Source organism: Dunckerocampus dactyliophorus, chromosome 2 (genome assembly GCF_027744805.1).
Source record: "Dunckerocampus dactyliophorus isolate RoL2022-P2 chromosome 2, RoL_Ddac_1.1, whole genome shotgun sequence".
NCBI lineage: Eukaryota > Metazoa > Chordata > Actinopteri > Syngnathiformes > Syngnathidae > Dunckerocampus > Dunckerocampus dactyliophorus.
In genome coordinates this window covers 733,470-752,921 of record NC_072820.1, presented here as the reverse complement: position 1 = coordinate 752,921, position 19,452 = coordinate 733,470, and the positions used below count along the sequence as shown (strand labels likewise).

Below are 19,452 nucleotides of genomic sequence, written 5' to 3'. Positions count from 1 at the left end.
TATGTTCATAAAATAAAGTTCCATTCCATTCCATTTTCCTCCGCTTATCCGGGTCCGGGTTGCGGGGGCAGCAGTCTCAGTAGGGAAGCCCAGACTTCCCGGTCCCCTACCACCTCCTCCAGCTCCACCCGGAGGACACCAAGGTGTTCCCAGGCCAGCTGGGAGACATAATCCCTCCAGCGTGTCCTTGGTCTTCTCCGGGGCCTTCTCCCGGCTGGGCATGCCCAAAACAAGGGATTTGTCCAGGGATTTGTCCGGGAGGCATCCGGACTAGATGCCCGAGGCACCTCAGCTGGCTCCCCTCCATGTGAAGGAGCAGCGGCTCTACTCTGAGCTCCTCCCGGATAACCGAGCTCCTCACCCTGTCTCTTAGGGTGAGTCCCGCTACCCTACGAAGAAAACTCATTTCAGCCGCTTGCATCCGCGATCTCGTTCTTTCGGTCATGACCCAAAGCTCATGACCATAGGTGAGGGTGGGAACATAGATCCAACGGTAAATTGAGAGCTTTGCCTTCCGGCTCAGCTCTCTCTTCACCACGACGGTCCGGTACAGCGACCGCATTACTGCAGATGCTGCGCCGATCCGCCTATCGACCTCACGCTCCAACCTTCCCTCACTCGTGAACAAGACCACGAGATACTTGAACTCCTCCACCTGGGGCAGGACCTCATTCCCAACCCGGAGGGAGCAATCCACCCTTTTCCGACTGAGAACCATGGCCTCGGATTTGGAGGTGCTGAGTCTCATCCCAGAAGCTTCACACTCAGATGCAAACCGTCCCAGTAAACGCTGCAGGTCACAGCCCGATGAGGCCATCAGGACCACATCGTCTGCAAATAGCAGAGATGAGATCCTAGTGCCCCCGAACTGGACTCCCTCGACACCTTGGCTGCGCCTAGAAATTCTGTCCATGAAAATTATGAACAGAATTGGTGACAAAGGGCAGCCTTGGCGGAGGCCAACGTTCACCGGAAACAGGCTTGACTTCCTGCTGGCAATGCCAACCAGGCTCGTGCTCCGGTTATACAAGGACTGAATGGCACGTAGTAGCGCCACCAATCCCATACTCCCGGAGCGCCCCCCACAGGACACCGCGAGGGACACGGTTGAATGTCTTTTCCAGGTCCACAAAGGACATGTAGACCGGTTGGGCAAACTTCCAAGTACCCTCCAGTACCCTTGCAAGGGTGTAGAGCTGGTCCAGTGTTCCGCGACCAGGACGAAAACCACATTGCACCTCCTGTAGCCGAGGTTCGATTAACGGTCGTACCCTTCTCTCCAGCACCCTGGAATAGACTTTCTCAGGGAGGCTGAGGAGTGTGATCCCCCTATAGTTGGAACACACCCTCCGGTCACCCTTCTTGAAAAGGGGGACCACCACCCCAGTCTGCCAATCCAGAGGTACTGTTCCCGACTTCCACGCAATGTTGAAGAGACGTGTCAGCCAAGACAGTCCTGCAACATCCAGAGCATTGAGGAATTCAGGGCGAAACTCGTCCACCCCCGGAGCTTTACCACTGGGGAGCATTTTGACTACCCCAGATACCTCAGCCACGGTGATGGAACTGTCCGCGTTCGTATTCTCAGCCTCTGCTTCCTCTATGGAAGGTATGTCAGTGGGATTGAGAAGGGCCTCAAAGTATTCCTTCCACCGCCCAACTATATCCTCAGTCAAGGTCAGCAGGCCCCCGTCCCCACTGTAAACAGTGTGGACCGGGCACTGCTTCCCCTTTCTGAGGCGCCGGACGGTTTGCCAGAACCTCTTCGAGGTCGACCGAAAGTCGTGTTCCATGGCCTCACCAAACTCCTCCCACACCCGAGTTTTTGCTTCGACCATCGCCGAAGCCGCGTGCCGCTTGGCCTGCCGGTACCCGTCAGCTGCTTCAGGAGTCCCACAAGCCATCCATGCTCGATAGGACTCCTTCTTCAGCTTGACGGCAGCCCTGACCTCTGGTGTCCACCATCGGGTTCGGGGCTTGCCGCCACGACTGGCACCGACCACCTTGCGGCCGCAGCTCCAATCGGCTGCCTCAGCAATGGAGGCACGGAATAGAGCCCATTCGGACTCGATATCCTCGTCCTCCCCCGGGATGCAGGAGAAGCTCTGCCGGAGGTGAGAGCTGAAGACTCGACAAACAGGAGACTCTGCCAAACGTTCCCAGCACACCCTCACTACACGTTTGGATCTCCCGGGTCTGTCCGTCATCCTCCCCCGCCATCTAATCCAACTCATCACCGGGTGGTGATCAGTTGACAGCTCAGCCCCTCTCTTTACCCATGTGTCCAAAACATGCGGACGCAGGTCTGATGATACGACTACAAAGTCGATCATAGACCTGCAACCTAGGGTGTCCTGGTGCCATGTGTTATGGACATCCTTATGTTGGAACATGGTGTTTGTGATGGACAAACTGTGGTTCGCACAGAAGTCCAACAACATCACACCACACGGGTTCAGATCGGGGAGGCCGTTCCTCACAATCACGCCCCTCCAGGTCACACTGTCATTGCCCACAAGGGCGTTGAAGTCTCCCAGTAAAATGACAGAGTCACCAGTTGGGGTGCTCTCCAGCACCCCTCTGATGGACTCCAGGAAGGCTGGGTACTCTGAACTGCCGTTTGGCCCGTACGCACAAACGACAGTCAGGACCCTTTCCCCAACCCGAAGGCGTAGGGAAATGACCCTCTCGTTCACGACTCCAACACAGAGGCACCAAGCCGGGGGGCTATTAATAAGCCCACACCAGCTCGCCGCCTCTCCCCTGCAGCAACTCCAGAGTAGAACAAGGTCCAGCCCCTCTCGAGGAGTTTGGATCCAGAACCCAAACTGTGGGTCGAGGTGAGTCTGACTATATCTAGTCGGAATGTCTCAACCTCTCTCACAAGTTCGGGCTCCTTCCCCGCCAGAGAAGTGACGTTCCATGTCCCAAGAACCAGATTTGGCTGCCGAAGACCAGGTCGCCTAGGTGCCCGCCCTCGACCGCCACCCAAAACGCAATGCACCGGACCCTTATGCTTGCCCCCGCAGGTGGTGGGTCTACGGGGGGGAGAGCCCATGTGGCTTCTTCGGGCTGAGCCCGGCCGGGTCCCATGGGTGAAAGCCCGACCACCAGACGCTTGCCTGCGAGCCCCTCCCCCAGGGGTGAGGCCCTGGTATCCCACTTCCGGGCGAGGTGCGGTCTCTCCTCGTGTGTTTGTTCATACGGGTCTTCTGAATCACTCTGAATCACAAAATAAAGTTGTTTTTGTAAAATTAACTTCTAATATTAATAAAGTCAAAATATTACAAGAAGAAAATGTACAAAGATTATTGAACAAGAAAGTTGAAATATTTGGGGGGAAAAATTGTAAAAATGTGAACAAAAAGAGCAAAGGTGATATGAATAATCACCAACGCTCAGATGAAATATAACGAACTTGTTAGCATATTTACAAAACTTGCATTGCTTTCATTTCTCACTTTGTGGCCCTCGCTGGAGGGAAAAGGTTTGGACACCCCTGATGTCGCCACTTTTGTGCAAGAAAATGCATGAGACAAAAAAACTCTATCAAGTTTGCTGAAGTATGCATTTTTTTGATCATATTCAACCAGGAAATGTCGGGATTTATGAGTGAATATATTTTGGAACAAAAAGGGATGGTCTTTGTTCAATTTAAAGTACACCAAAAAGTGTCAAGTAATACGCTGAAACCTTGGTTGCTGTTATTCATTTGTTCCAAAACATCCCAGGAAAACTGGAATCCACACATAAAATCAAATATTGGCAAAAAATGCTGCATAAACACTTTCCATTTGACATAAATGTGCAAACATTTGGGGGTTTTTTTAAGTACACTTTAGTAAGATGAGAAATAATACAGTGAATTTTAAAATGTAAAAAATTTCCATAAATGTGCAAAAATTGTGTTTTAAAAAAAAATATAGCTAAATAATATGGTGAATTTAAAAATGTAAAACATTTGACAAATATGCAAAAATTGTGCTTTTTTAAAAAGACATTTAACTAAAATGATAAATAATATGATTTTTACAAATTAAAACATTTGCCATAAATGTGCAAAAACTGGGCTTTTTGAAAAATACAGTTCAGTAAGAATAAGGAGAAATAAGATAGGGGAATTTTTTTAATTAAAAATAAAAAAATTGACAAAAATGTGTTTTTTTTAATACAATTAAATAAGATTAGAAATAATATGGTGAATTTTAAAAGTAAAAAAATGACAAATACGCAGAAATTGTGGGTTTAAAAAAATACATTTAAATAGGTTGAGAAATAATATGGTTATTTAAAAAAATAAAACATTTGACAAATATGCAGAAATTGTGGGGGGGGTTCAATTTTTACATTTTTTAAAATGGAAATAAGATGAGAAATAATATGGTGAATTTGTAAAAAACAGAATAACGTGTGCAGGGATCTGCTGTACGTTTGAGGGCTTGGCGGCGCCGTGACGTTGGCTCACAGACAGGAAGTCAAACCCCGTGTGCACGTGAGCGTCCATAAGCACAAGGTGGTGGGCGGGGCAGGCCGGAGGGGCGCGTCACTCGGGGGCTGTCCTGCCGCTTGTGATCTGGTGTCTTCTGTCCCCCAAGAGCAAAAAGATCAGTACTTCTAATCGTGTGCTTTCTTTGCATCGGGACTTCTTTTGGCGAATATAACAAAAGTGTTTGTGTTTCCTTCTTTGTGCAGATGAAGCTTGTCGCGTGTGCTTTCTTTTTCATTTTGTGGTTCTATAGCCGGTCGTTGTGGTGTCGAGAGAAGCCAAAGTTAGTGTGATGTGTGTTTGTTTGCCAGCACAGACGGGACGGGACGGGACGGGACGACAACATGCAGGCTTTCTACTTCTACAACTGATTGTACTTATGCATCATTTTCTACCAGTGCTACTTTTTATACTGGAGATTCAAGACCCTACAGTCTGTGTGGCCCCACTCCTAACCCCTCCCATCAGGTTTTCCAGAAGTTTATTTCACTTCCTGGCTCGCGTCCCACTGCTTTTATTAGGGAGCCATGCAGCGTTTGAGTTTTGGGTTTGCGTAACGTGCCGTCGCCACCACCACACACAAAAGTATCGAGTCACCTTGAGTGGGTTCCTTGGTTTGCTTTGCTTTGAGCCTTTCTCTGTCCTCCTCTGTGAACTTGAGTGTGTAGCTCCAGCAGTCACAATTATTTTTGTAAACGTTTGTTCTTGTGTGATGCCGTTTTTTGCTTCTGTCTCCTATATTAAAACATTTTTCCTAATACTCCTCTTGCTCTCTCTCTCTGTGTCTCCTCTTTGCCCTCCCTCTTCCTCCACATCATCTTCCTCCTCCTCCTCCTCGTCCTCATCAGTACATACGGCAGGGGACATAAGGAGGGCTCAGTGTCGTGACATTTAGCAAGTACTCAGACCTCTCTGCATACTAAAAATAGAACATTTTTAACATGATTAAAGCCTTCTAGACATGGAATAACACCCCTATAGTCACCTTGACACTCCTATCACCCAATATAGTAGACATAATAAGAGAAAATAAGATGTATAAGACATAGAAAACCTGTTTACCACCTTCTACATATGCCTTTTAACATGATTAGAGCCCTCTAGACATGAAATAACACCCCTATAGTCACCTTTGCACTCCTATTACCCAATATAGTAGACATAATAAGAGAAAATAAGACATACTGTAGTAGGCATATAAAAACCGTTATGACCTTCTAAATACGTTTTTTAATATGATTAGAAACCTCTAGACATGAAATAACACCCCTATAGTCACCTTTACACTCCTATTACCCAATATAGTAGACATAATAAGAGAAAATAAGAGATATTAGGCATAGAAAACCTGTTTAATACCCTCTAAATAAGCTTTTGAACATGATTGGAGACCTCTGGACATGAAATAACACCCCTGTAGTCACATACAAGACTTAAAAAACATGTTTACAACCTTCTAAATGTGTTTTTTAACATTATTAGAGCCCTCTAGACATGAAATAACATGTCGATAGTCACCTTTACACTCCTATTACCCAATATAGTCAATATAATAAGAGATGTTAGGCATAGAAAACCTGTTTACCACCCTCTAAATATGCTTTTTAACATGATTGGAGAACTCTGGACATGAAATAACAACCCTATAGTCACCTTTACACTCCTATTACCCAATATAGTGGACATAATAAGAGAAACTAAGACATACAAGACATAGGAAACATGTTTACAACCTTCTAAATGTGGTTTTAAACATTATTAGAGCCCTCTAGACATTAAATATAGTCACCTTTACACTCCTATTACCCAATATAGTACATATAATAACAGATATTGGGCATAGAAAACCTGTACGGTACTTCCTATGGTGGCTTTTGTCTCATCAATGTAGCATTACTGACCCCTAGTGACCAGTGTAGAATGCTACATATCACAACACATGAAGTAAAGTATTTTAGAAAAACGGTAATAGAGTGAAGGTGTGACGTGTGAAGTGAGGGATTACAGTAGTAGAACATTTTAGAAGCTTAATTTTATATCTTTTGTACATTCTGTGTGTCTGTGTTAGATGAAACTACCATAAAAAGGATGTAGTGTTTATATCTTTGTAAAGGGGAGCAAATACTTGCTTTGCCCAGTGTGTATGAAAATCACCAAGTGACTTGAATACATTTGTTTGGGAATAAATGAGTTGTGTCATGTTGCGTTTACACCACAATTATACATTGCTAAAAAGCTAGCTACTCGCCAGATCGCTAGCTAACTGTCTTTACGATTAAGAAGAATATTTCGGATGAGGAGTGCAGATGGAAGCTCTCTGTTAGTAAAAGACTTCTTGTTAGTTGCTTCATTTTCTTGTTGTTTTTTGTTACTATGGGGAAATATCTCCTAAAATGTCCAGCTCATCCTCAACGTTTTGCCCTCAGTCAATATGGCCGTCATGTCCCAGCCTCCCAACAGGGGAGAGGTGAAAGGTCAGCTGTGACCTCCGGGTTTATTGGTGCAATAAATCAGCGGCGTGTTTCGTTCCCTCCCAATAAGATGACAGATCAAATATCCACGCAGCGCTGCATTATGGGCTTTCTGGCACATTACAGCGCGGCGGCAGTCGGGCACGTCTCTTATTAAATATTGATTGTGAAGTTGAGGCACAGTAATCTGCCCTCAGTTTGTGGATCCTGCTCAATATTACACCTCGGTTATTATCAACGTGTGGCTCCTAATTCAACAAAATGTCTGCGGCTCTGGATTTGATTTCCCTACACGAGTTTTGGTCTTTGGATGTTATTGCTGCTTATTGAGTCCGTTTCCGACGTCCACAGGTGAGACACACACGCACACAAACGCACTTTTAATTCAGTGAAATGACTCAGAAACGTGTTGGTATTATACAGGTGTCCTTGCCGCCACTGAGCTTGATGAAAAAAGGAGGAAAAAGCTCGAAAGGAGCCCACTTTCTTCAAATGAGCGCTAACAGGAAGTCCATTTTCTTCCATGTTGGTCATTTCGAAGAGCCGTCACGTGCAACGCAACCGGGCCAGTACGTTCCGCTTGCTGCAGGATCAGAAAAGAAAAGAAAAGGAACAAAGAGCATCTCACAGTTGGAAGACAACTATTTTTTGGTAAAGTGGATCAATGGAAAACACGCTGCACTAGAGCACGTAGAAATACAACACGTAGAGCAACACACAACTACGGTATGACAAACATACTTGAGGGCTGAACGCAGGGGTGTCCAAAGTGAGGCCCGGGGGCCCTTGGCAGCCCACGACTCTTTGGTTTTTTTATTGGCCCACGGCAAATCCTAAAAATGTAATTACGCAAGAAAAATACAGAAAATCTGACAAAAATGTGAAAAACATCCTATTTTCTGGCAATAAAGTCAAAATAAGAAGAAAATGTACAAGAAAAAAGTTGAAATTGTTGGAAATTTAAAAGAAAAACAGCAGAAATGGAAAAAACAGCCATCACTTTATGACAAAAAAGTCAAAAGAATACAAGAAAAAAGTGTCAGTTTTATGAGACTGAACTTGTAATATTATGAGGAAAAATAACATCGTTTTACTAGCATAGAGTTGAAATATTAAAGAGAAAAGTATGTTTTTTTGTCGTAATATAATGACAAACAAACAAAGCAAAATAAAGTTGTCTTTTTTGGAAAATTAGCTTGGGGGGAAAGTTGTAATATTATGGGAATAAAGCCACAATATTATGGGAATAAAGTTATAATATTATGGGAATAAAGTCATAATATTATGGGAATAAAGTCAAAATATTACAGAAATAAAGTCAAAATATTATGGGAATTAAGCCATAATATTATGGGAATAAAGTTATAATATTATGGGAATGAAGTCATAATATTACTGGAATAAAGTCATCATATTATGGGAATAAAGTCAAAATATGATGGGAATAAAACCATAATATTATGGGAATAAAGTTATAATATAATGGGAATAAAGTCATAATATTATGGGAATAAAGTCATAATATTACTGGAATAAAGTCAAAATATTATGGGCATAAAACCATAATATTATGGGAATAAAGTCATCATATTATGGCAATAAAGTCATAATATTACAGGAATAAAGTCATAATAATTATGGGAATAAAGTCATCATATTATGGGAATAGAGTCATAATATTATGGGAATAAAGTCAAAATATTATGGGAATAAAACCATAATATTATGGGAATAAAGTCATCATATTACAGGAATAAAGTCATAATATTACAGGAATAAAGTCATAATATTATGGGAATAGAGTCATAATATTATGGGAATAAAGTTATAATATTATGGGAATAGAGTCATAATAATTATGGGAATAAAGTCATCATATTATGGGAATAAAACCATAATATTATGGGAATAAAGTTATAATATTATGGGAATAAAGTCATAATAATATTGGAATAAAGTCATCATATTATGGGAATAAAGTCATAATATTACAGGAATAAAGTCAAAATATTACAGGAATAAAGTCAAAATATTATGGGAATAAAGCCATAATATTATGGGAATAAAGTTATAATATTATGGGAATAAAGTCATAATAATATTGGAATAAAGTCATCATATTATGGGAATAAAGCCATAATATTATGGGAATAAAGTTATAATATTATGGGAATAAAGTCATAATATTATGGGAATAAAGTCAAAATATTACTGGAATAAAGTCAAAATAGTATGGGAATAAAACCATAATATTATGGGAATAAAGTCATCATATTATGAGAATAAAGTCATCATATTACAGGAATAAAGTCATAATATTACAGGAATAAAGTCATAATATTATGGGAATAGAGTCATAATATTATGGGAATAAAGTTATAATATTATGGGAATAAAGTCATAATAATATTGGAATAAAGTCATCATATTATGGGAATAAAATCATAATATTACAGGAATAAAGTCAAAATATTACAGGAATAAAGTCAAAATATTATGGGAATAAAGCCATAATATTATGGGAATAAAGTTATAATATTATGGGAATAAAGTCATAATAATATTGGAATAAAGTCATCATATTATGGGAATAAAGCCATAATATTATGGGAATAAAGTTATAATATTATGGGAATAAAGTCATAATATTATGGGAATAAAGTCAAAATATTACTGGAATAAAGTCAAAATAGTATGGGAATAAAACCATAATATTATGGGAATAAAGTCATCATATTATGAGAATAAAGTCAAAATATTATGGGAATAAAGTCATAATATTATGGGAATAAAGTCATCATATTATGGCAATAAAGACATAATATTACAGGAATAAAGTCATAATATTACAGGATTAGAGTCATAATATTATGGGAATAAAATCATAATATTACAGTATTAAAGTCATAATATTATGGGAATAAAGTCATAATATTACAGGAATAAAGTCATCATATTATGGGAATAAAGCCACAATATTATGGAATAAGGTTATAATATTATGGGAATAAAGTCATAATATTATGGGAATAAAGTCAAAATATTATGGGAATAAAACCATAATATTATGGGAATAAAGTCATCATATTCTGAGAATAAAGTCAAAATATTATGGGAATAAAGTCATAATAATATGGGAATAAAGTCATCATATTATGGCAATAAAGACATAATATTACAGGAATAAAGTCATAATATTACAGGATTAAAGTCATAATATTATGGGAATAAAGTCATAATATTACAGGAATAAAGTCATCATATTATGGGAATAAAGCCACAATATTATGGGAATAAAGTTATAATATTATGGGAATAAAGTCAAAATAATATGGGAATAGAGTCATCATATTATGGGAATAAAGTCATAATATTATGGGAATAAAGTCAAAATATTACAGGAATAAAGTCAAAATATTATGGGAATAAAGTCAAAATATTACAGGAATAAAGTCAAAATATTATGGGAATTAAGCCATAATATTATGGGAATAAAGTTATAATATTATGGGAATAAAGTCATAATATTATTGGAATAAAGTCATCATATTATGGGAATAAAGACAAAATATTACTGGAATAAAGTCAAAATATTATGGGAATAAAACCATAATATTATGGGAATAAAGTCATCATATTATGAGAATAAAGTCAAAATATTATGGGAATGAAGTCATAATATTATGGGAATAAAGTCATCATATTATGGCAATAAAGTCATAATATTACAGGAATAAAGTTATAATATTACAGGAATGAAGTCATAATATTATGGGAATAAAGTCATCATATTACAGGAATAAAGTCATAATATTATGGGAATAAAGTCATAATAATTATGGGAATAAAGTCATCATATTATGGGAATAGAGTCATAATATTATGGGAATAAAGTTATAATATTATGGCAATAAAGTCATAATAATATTGGAATAAAGTCATCATATTATGGGAATAAAGTCATAATATTACAGGAATAAAGTCATCATATTATGGGAATAAAGCCAAAATATTATGGGAATAAAGTCATAATAATTATGGGAATAAAGTCATCATATTATGGGAATAGAGTCATAATATTATGGGAATAAAGTCATAATATTATGGGAATAAAGTCAAAATATTACAGGAATAAAGTCAAAATATTATGGGAATAAAGCCATAATATTATGGGAATAAAGTTATAATATTATGGGAATAAAGTCATCATAATATTGGAATAAAGTCATCATATTATGGGAATAAAGCCATAATATTATGGGAATAAAGTTATAATATTATGGGAATAAAGTCATAATATTATGGGAATAAAGTCATCATATTATGGCAATAAAGACATAATATTACAGGAATAAAGTCATAATATTACAGGAATAAAGTCATCATATTATGGGAATAAAGCCACAATATTATGGAATAAGGTTATAATATTATGGGAATAAAGTCAAAATATTATGGGAATAAAACCATAATATTATGGGAATAAAGTCATCATATTCTGAGAATAAAGTCAAAATATTATGGTAATAAAGTCATAATAATTATAGGAATGAAGTCATCATATTATGGGAATAAAGTCATAATATTATGGGAATAAAGTCATCATATTACGGGAATAAAATCATAATATTACAGGAATAAAGTCATAATATTATGGGAATAAAATCATAATATTACAGGAATAAAGTCATAATATTACAGGAATAAAGTCATAATATTATGGGAACAAAGTCATACATACAAGAAGAAAATGTACAAGTAGAAAGTTGAAATAGTTGGACATTTAAAAAAATACAACAACAGAAATAAAAAAAAAACGCTGTAATTTTACGAGAATAAAGTCAAAATGTTAGAGGAAAAAAGTCACAATTTTACGAGAATATACTCATAATATGAGAAAAAAATAACATCACTTTAGAAGCATAAAAATGAAATATTAAAGAAAAACGTTTTAAGTCATTTTGAGAAACAAAATAAAGTTGTCATTTTTGGAAAATAAGCTTGGGGGAAGAATATGATGTTATGGGAATAGTCATAATATTACAAGAAGAAAATTTACGGACATTATTTAAGAAGAAAATTGAAATGTAAATTTAAAATAATAATTTTAAAAACTGGTTTAACGCATAAGAAGCCAACTCTTACTGTATAACATACAGTATATGTAAAATCACACACCTTTGACATGAATTTGTATTTTTTTAATGTCTTCCACGTGTTACTTGAAATGGTTCAAATAAAGTGTTCGATCAAAAAAGGTCTGGGTTTCTTTTTGCGTCGAAACGAGTGCGTGCAGATGAGGAGTGCATGGCTACGTTGCGATGCTGCCATCTAGTGGGCATTTGCAGGCACAGCGCCAAGCAGGCTGGCAACTTATGGTCTTGCAAATGCATTTTCCATCACAACACATGGATTTTTTGTCTGAAAGTTCCTCTGGTGGTTTTGTGAGCTTCTCGTAGATGGACGCCACGTTTATTTTTTGTTTTTTTAAACAATTACTTGCTAGATTAAGAGCACAAAATCAACATTAGTCCCTGTAAACAAAGTCACGTGACATGGCAGCCTTCCATTGATTTGTTGCTTTGCTTGTTCAAATTGGTTGCTTGTTTATTTTACCCTCCGAGGCGCGTCCCTGACGGGTGACGGACACGTCCCAATAAGCGAGGCCCGCATGGGAATAAATCGATGGGAGGCCCGGAGTGAGCGTGACAACAGTCGATAGGGAAAGGGCAATGATTGAAGACATTTAAATCACTTTATCCTCCACTGACAACACGACATTTGCAAGTCAAATGAGTGGCTCTGGCGTCTTTCCTGTCCCCGTTTTCTAAAATTAGACTTAATCAAGAAAGACAGTCCTTTAAATTGTTCAGAAATGTTATAGTTTTTATACATTTGTGTTACTCCTTGGCCCCAATGAGCGCTTTCAAGTTCTTTCTTTTAAAAACAATCAATTTGGTTAAAATTCACACTTTAGGTCACATTAAATAGCCACAAGTAAGTAGTTTTTGTTTGTTTTTTTCCAATATTATATATACTTTAGAGGGAAAAAAAACAAGTAGTTTGTGTTCCACTGTCCGTCAGACTGGTCCAAGACCGGAAGTGTGGAGGCTGGCGGTGCTGAGTGTCCATCAAGGCTTCATCCTTTTCCTCCTCCGCGCGGAGGTGTCATGGTCGTCCTGCGGGCGGCGCATTGCTACCTGGCTGCCCGCGGTGCTCCTCCGCCGCAGAGTTTCACAAGTGGCCCGGACTTCCTGGTACGGCAGCGCGGACATGGCTGGGCAGGGAGGGAGCCGCGCCGGCGTGATCGACCAGAGCACCCCCGTCGAGTTGAACGCAAGGTGAGGCTTGGCGGAGGTGTTTAACTTGGAGATTGGAAGTTGTTGTCCCGGCTGTGAGGCATCTGTCACGGTGAGAGGAACACAGCAGCGCACCGCGGGAATGAGGGCGCTCCGTATAGCTTTGCAAAGTCAACTCAAACCTGGCCACGCCAGTTGTTACGCTTTATTATGCGGCGTTTTTTTAATTACGGAGTTTGTTTCATTTTTGCTAAAGATTAGTTTTATTATTGTAAACTTTGTTTTTATTTGTATTCACCGAGGCCTACCTAGCGAAACCCACCGCTGTTGAGCTAGCTGACTAGCAGTACTCCACTTCCGGTGGTTTCCTACAAAATACACGTGCTTTTTACAAAATGGTTTTCGTAAGAAACGTGGCGAACTTGCATTACGGCATGTTGCTCAGTTAGTGGGGAGGAGAGACTAAATGCAATGGAACATGCTTGAAATGTACTTTGAACTTCCGTAAGCGTTGTCATGGAGAACCTCAGGACTTTTAGATTGTCAACCGCATCGCTGTCGTTCCGGTTGAGATTCGTGTGCTGTGTTTAACTGGCGCCCCACCCCCTTCATCAATCTGCCCCAAACGAATATATTCTACCCACAACCACCAATCGCGGCTTCCTCATTGGCTGACTTTGCGAGTCCCGATGCTGCTGATTAGCGGAGAATAGCTGTCGATCTCCACGATGCTGCTATGCTAACGTTAGCGCAATAAAACAGCGCTCTTGTTTTAGACTTTTTAATAAGAAGACAAAGGGTGATGAAAAATGAATGTAGCCGATAGAGTCCGATGTGGTTGGCGCTCCTGTTTCCATGGAGCTTTGTCTGCGTGGAGAGAAAAGACGGCGTTAGTAGCGTGGTGACGCCAGTTTTTGAACGTATTTCAGGTGAATGAGCTCCACAATAAGAGGCGCAAACCTGTCTTTGAGTAAGTCTCACTATATTACATTATATCACATATTGTTTCTGTTTTAAATGACTGAATTCAATTACTTAACCATATTATGTGCCTGTACAGTAATGCTTGGTCCTAATGCTGCATCATTAGTCTAGAAAGTTTATTTTGGAAGGTGTTCGTCTGACATTTTCAATGTACAGTAACGAGCAGTAAAGTCTAAGGAAGCATCTAATCGTTGTGGAATATGTGGTCATGCTCTGGCGACACGTCTTGTTTTGAAAATGGGGACAGGAAGTGGTGCCGTGCATGACAGTGGTGTGTCTTTCAATCCTCCTCCTGTCCTGCCTCAGGATAATGCGGCTTAGCTGCAGTCAGAGGCTTTGCAGTTTGAAAACAGCGTGCATGTGTGGGAGTGTGCCGCAATCTGGCCCGTATGCAGACCACCTCTGACCCAGAAAGCAAGGACAAGAATCATCCTTCCTCCTCATCACTTGGACGTAGGTCCTTCTCCGTGGTGGTGGTCTTTTAGGCTGCGATAAACCTGCAGGATGTGTCAGCCTCAAACTATTTGCCTCATCAGCTTGTGTTGGTGCCATTGTGTCCGTGCCGGTCCTTTTCAGGGGTCATCTTGCATCCCACCAAGCCCCCCGGCCCCCACCCCCCGTCCCGCCTGCTTGGATGCAAAATACAGCCAAGAGTAGACTATCATTCACGCACTTAATTGTCCATGCCATATTTATTAACACATACACGATTACCCTGAAATGTGGTGCAAATTTGTTACCTTACATGTATCCAGTTATTGTAACCTGAGAACCACATTTTTGCTGTGTACTCCTTGGTCGGCATGAGGACTGACTACTACAATAATCCCTCCTTTATGGTGATTAATTGGTTCCAGAGCTGACCGTGATAAGTGAATTTCCGCCAAGTAGGGTTCCTTATTTACAAATTGAATATTTTGGTCGTTAGAGCGTAGAAAACCTGTTTATGACCTTCTAAATATGTTTTTTTAACATTATTAGAGCCCTCTAGATATGAAATAACACCCCTATAGTAACCTTTACACTCCTATTACCCAATATAGTAGACGTAAGACAGAGAGCTTGTTTACAACCTTCTAATTATGGTTTTTAACATTTTTAGAGCCCTCTAGACATGAAATAACACCCTTTATACTCGTAATACCCAATATAGTAGACATAATAAGAGAAAATATGACATTAGGCAAAGAAAAGCTGTTTACAACCTTCTAATTATGATTTTGAACATTATTAGAGCCCTATATGAAACAACACCCCTATAGTCACTGTTACACTCCTAATACCTAATGTAGTAGTTATAATAACAGAAAATATGACATTAGGCAAAGAAAAGCCGTTTACAACCTTCTAATTATGGTTTTTAACATGATAAGAGCCCTCTAGACATGAAATAACACCCCATAGTCACCTTTAGACTCCTATTACCTAATATAGTAGACATTAAGAAAAAATAAGAGCTCGTGTGTGTTGTGAGTCAGAGTTGAGTTTTAGCTTGGCGTGGGTTACGGCCGCAACAGTAGTACGTGTTTGGGATTATTGTATCTGTTGTGAGATTATTCAAACCTGCAATAAAAGCCTGTTGTTCTGCCGATCAAGTCTGGTGCTTGAGAATAGTGCATAAAACACCATTTCTGACAACAAAAGTCTTGTTTTCACCCAAAACCATTACTGAAGGGGTGAAATAAATATGCATCTTAGGTTTTTCTGTGTCTCAGGATGGAGGTGAAAGCCTTGTGTATTCCACGTGTCAGGCCTCCATGGTAAATACTGTAGTTGTTTTTGCCGCTTGTAAGCTGTTGTTGGGTCTGGGCCATGCACAGGAAATGGAAAAGGCCCGCAGCCGTCGGGCGGGGTCAAGGACCACAAAATGAGTTTCCAGACGCTTTCCTCCTGTGATCAGCGTGTGCGCGGCCTCTCCAGCAAAACGCCGAATGATGTTTTTGTGTTGAAAGGCTACTTTATACAGCTGCTGGCGGCTTCGCAAAACTCAAAAGCCCATTTTGTCTCGCCTGAATGTGTGTCACATAACAACATGAGTACCGACTACTACAATGATCCCTCGTTTATGGCGGTTCATCACTGTCAGACCTGACCATGGTGAGGGAATTTCCGCCCAGTAGGATTCCTTCTTGATAAATGGAATACTTTCTTGATAAATGGAATACTTTGGTAGTTGGAGCATAGAAAACCTGTTTATTACCTTCTAAATACACTTTTTAACATGATTAGAGCAGTGTTTTTCAACCTTTTTTTATTGAAAAACCACGAGGCACACCACCAGCCGAAAATGCTAACAAATGACCTCTGTAGCCCACATGGACAGTATAAAGTTGTTCTCATCACAGTGTCAGTGTAGGAATCAAATAAACAAAAATAACAAGTATTTTAGAATCATTCACATTTCTACTCACTCAGTGTGAAACCTGGCCTGTTTGGATGAACACGGAGCTAATATCCTGGCAGGAATCAAAAAAGACACACACAATAGTAGTAGTAGTACTTTATTAATCCCACAGCAGGGAAATTCATCTGTTACAGCAGCAAGCAAGATACACAAGTATGTACACAAGTAAAGAATGCATAGTCATTGACAATGCATGCAATGCATAGACATAGTGAATAAAAAATGGTTCAGGTGTTTTAGAGCCTGATAGCGGTCGGTATGAAGGACCTGCGGAACCTCTCCTTCTTACACCGTGGGTGTAACAGTCTGCTGCTGAAGGAGCTGCCCAGGGAAACAACAGTGTCATGTAGCGGGTGAGAGGTGTTGTCCATGATGGATGTCAGCTTAGCCAACATCCTTCTCTCCCCCACTTCCTCCACGGAGTCCAAAGGACCGTCCAGGACAGAGCTCGCTCTCCTGATCAGTCTATTTATCCTGCTCCTGTCCCTGTCCGTGCTGCCCCCTCTCCAGCAGCCCACAGCGTAGAAGATGGCTGAGGCCACCACAGAGTCATAGAAGGTCCGTAAGAGAGTCCTGCACACACCAAAGGACCTCAGTCTCCTCAGCAGGTGGAGGCGACTCTGGCCCTTCTTGTAGAGGGCGTGGGTGTTGATGGACCAGTCCAGTTTGTTGGTAAGGTGAACACCCAGGAATTTGTAGCTGTCTACCAACTCTATGTCCGCTCCCTGGATGTTCACCGGTGTGAAGTGGGATGTTTTCCTCTGGAAGTTAATGATCATCTCCTTTGTCTTGCTGGTGTTGAGTTGCAGCTGGTTAAGCTCACTCCAGCTGACAAAGTCCCTGATGACCGTCCTGTATTCCAGATCATTCCCCTCCGAAACACAACCAACAATGGCTGTGTCATCGGAGAACTTCTGGATGTGACACTGTGTGGAGTTGTGTGTGAAGTCCGAGGTGTAGAGGGTGAAGAGGAAAGGGGAGAGCACCGTACCCTGAGGGGCACCTGTGCTGCAGAGTACCATGTCAGACACACAGTGACGGAGCCTCACATACTGTGGTCTGTTGGTGAGGTAGTCTAAAATCCATGCAGTCAGTTGTTGGTCCACTCCCACACTCTCCATCTTCACTCTGAGCAGTGACGGCTGGATAGTGTTAAAGGCACTGGAGAAGTCAAAAAACATGACCCTCACAGCGCTCCCGCTGTCCTCCAGGTGTAGCAGTGATCTGTGCAGCAGGTAGATCACTGCGTCGTCTACTCCGATCCTAGGCCAGTAAGCAAACTGCAGGGGGTCCAGCTGAGTGCCCACCAGGGGTCGCAGGTGCTGCAGGATAATCCTCTCCATGGTCTTCATCAGGTGAGAGGTCAAGGCAACAGGCCTGAAGTGGTTAGGCTCCTTGGGACATGGTGTCTTTGGTATCGGGACCACACAGGAGGTCTTCCACAGGGCCGGGACTTTCTCCAGGCTCAGGCTGAGATTGAACAAGTGCCTTAACACTCCACAGAGCTGGTCAGCACAGCACAGCAAACACACAATGGTGTTTAAGCTTACTTGTGACCAGAGCATTGTTGGATGTCTTTCACCACACACCAAGCACAACGTAGTCATTTCCTTGCATCCCCAGTGAAAGTAAATCCAAATGAAAGACAGCTAGTATTGCCTCGATTTTTTTCCAGGGTGCAGTTCAGAATTAGCATCTTTCCTTTTCAAGAACTTCTCCATCACTGTTTCGCTCGCCACAATGCCACAGTCATCGCCATCTGACATCCATGCATTGATTCTTTTGCCTGTACAAAGCACTGATCTTTGCTTAAAGAGTCTGGATAGCCCATCGGTCAATGACTTGTGAAGCCACACGGCCGCCATATTACCACTCACAAGAAACACTTCTCGGACAATGACTTATGTGAGAACTTGTGAGTTGTTAAGTGTGTTGTTAGTTTGTTACCCACATACACTCGGGTATGATCATTTTTAAACATTCTGTGGTTATCATACCATACCTGAGTCATAAGGGCTTTACATGGGGGGCCGTGGAGGATATGGAAACAAACAACCACCACTAGACTATTAAATATTATATTACGTATTATTCCTGTGGTTTTTGTTCAAATATATTTCTATATCAGAAAAGAGGTTATTTCTATTTCATAACACAAACAAAAAAAATCAGCAAAATGTGAAATGATTTTAAAACTTGTCTCTTTTATGATTCATATTTTGTACAGACGAGAGCATAGTGAATTGTATGAAAGTAAGAATTAAAAAGTAAAGGATGATGACCATGGATTTTAGTGGAAAAAAGGGATGGGATATGCAGTTCAAATGAAAATCTCTTTCTAGAGGAGTAAAACTATCATTGCTATAGGGGAGTGCTGAGCCAGGGTGCACAGTAGAATTTTGTCCCAAAGGCAATGAGAATTGGAAGGGGAAAAAGTACATTTAATATAGCCAAAAGATAGAGAATAACGTATCAAATGGTTTTTAAGGGACGAAGGTTGTGTTACTTGAAGGAATGGGAGAATCTCCCCGCTTTTTAATGTAAAATATAGATGTTCTGTTAGCCTCTTCATCTGCTTTGTACACTATGTACGCTGTGCCAATGTAGTCTGCTACGTACGACATGTGAGTGCTAAGATGGCTTCTCTGTGGCTTCAGCGGCTTGCACGGCGCGTTCGAGGTATGAGCTATCCAGATTCTTTAAGTACAGATCAGTGGTACAAAGCAGTTAGCTACCTGCTGCCACCTACTGATATGGAAGTGTATGGCTACTACATGGCTACTCTGCCGATCACTACTAGACAGCACA

The 19,452-nt window shown here is 40.6% G+C and overlaps 1 protein-coding gene across 3 annotated transcripts in view; it reads left to right on the top strand.

Moving 5' to 3' along the window:
• The first annotated feature begins 13,067 nt into the window (after window positions 1-13,067).
• The window catches only part of usp6nl (USP6 N-terminal like), a 41,019-nt gene continuing 34,634 nt past the window's right edge, over window positions 13,068-19,452 (top strand). Inside the window, exon 1 of one of the 3 annotated variants that reach the window (XM_054762188.1) lies at window positions 13,068-13,298. Coding sequence is in view for 1 of the 3 variants with exons in the window: in XM_054762161.1 (XP_054618136.1) it covers window positions 14,190-14,226 (37 nt within the window). In the remaining 2 variants the exon portion in view is untranslated. Of the gene's footprint in view, window positions 13,369-13,615; window positions 14,227-19,452 lie in introns of those variants that run through there. The other 2 variants (XM_054762196.1, XM_054762161.1) reach the window with 2 other exon arrangements.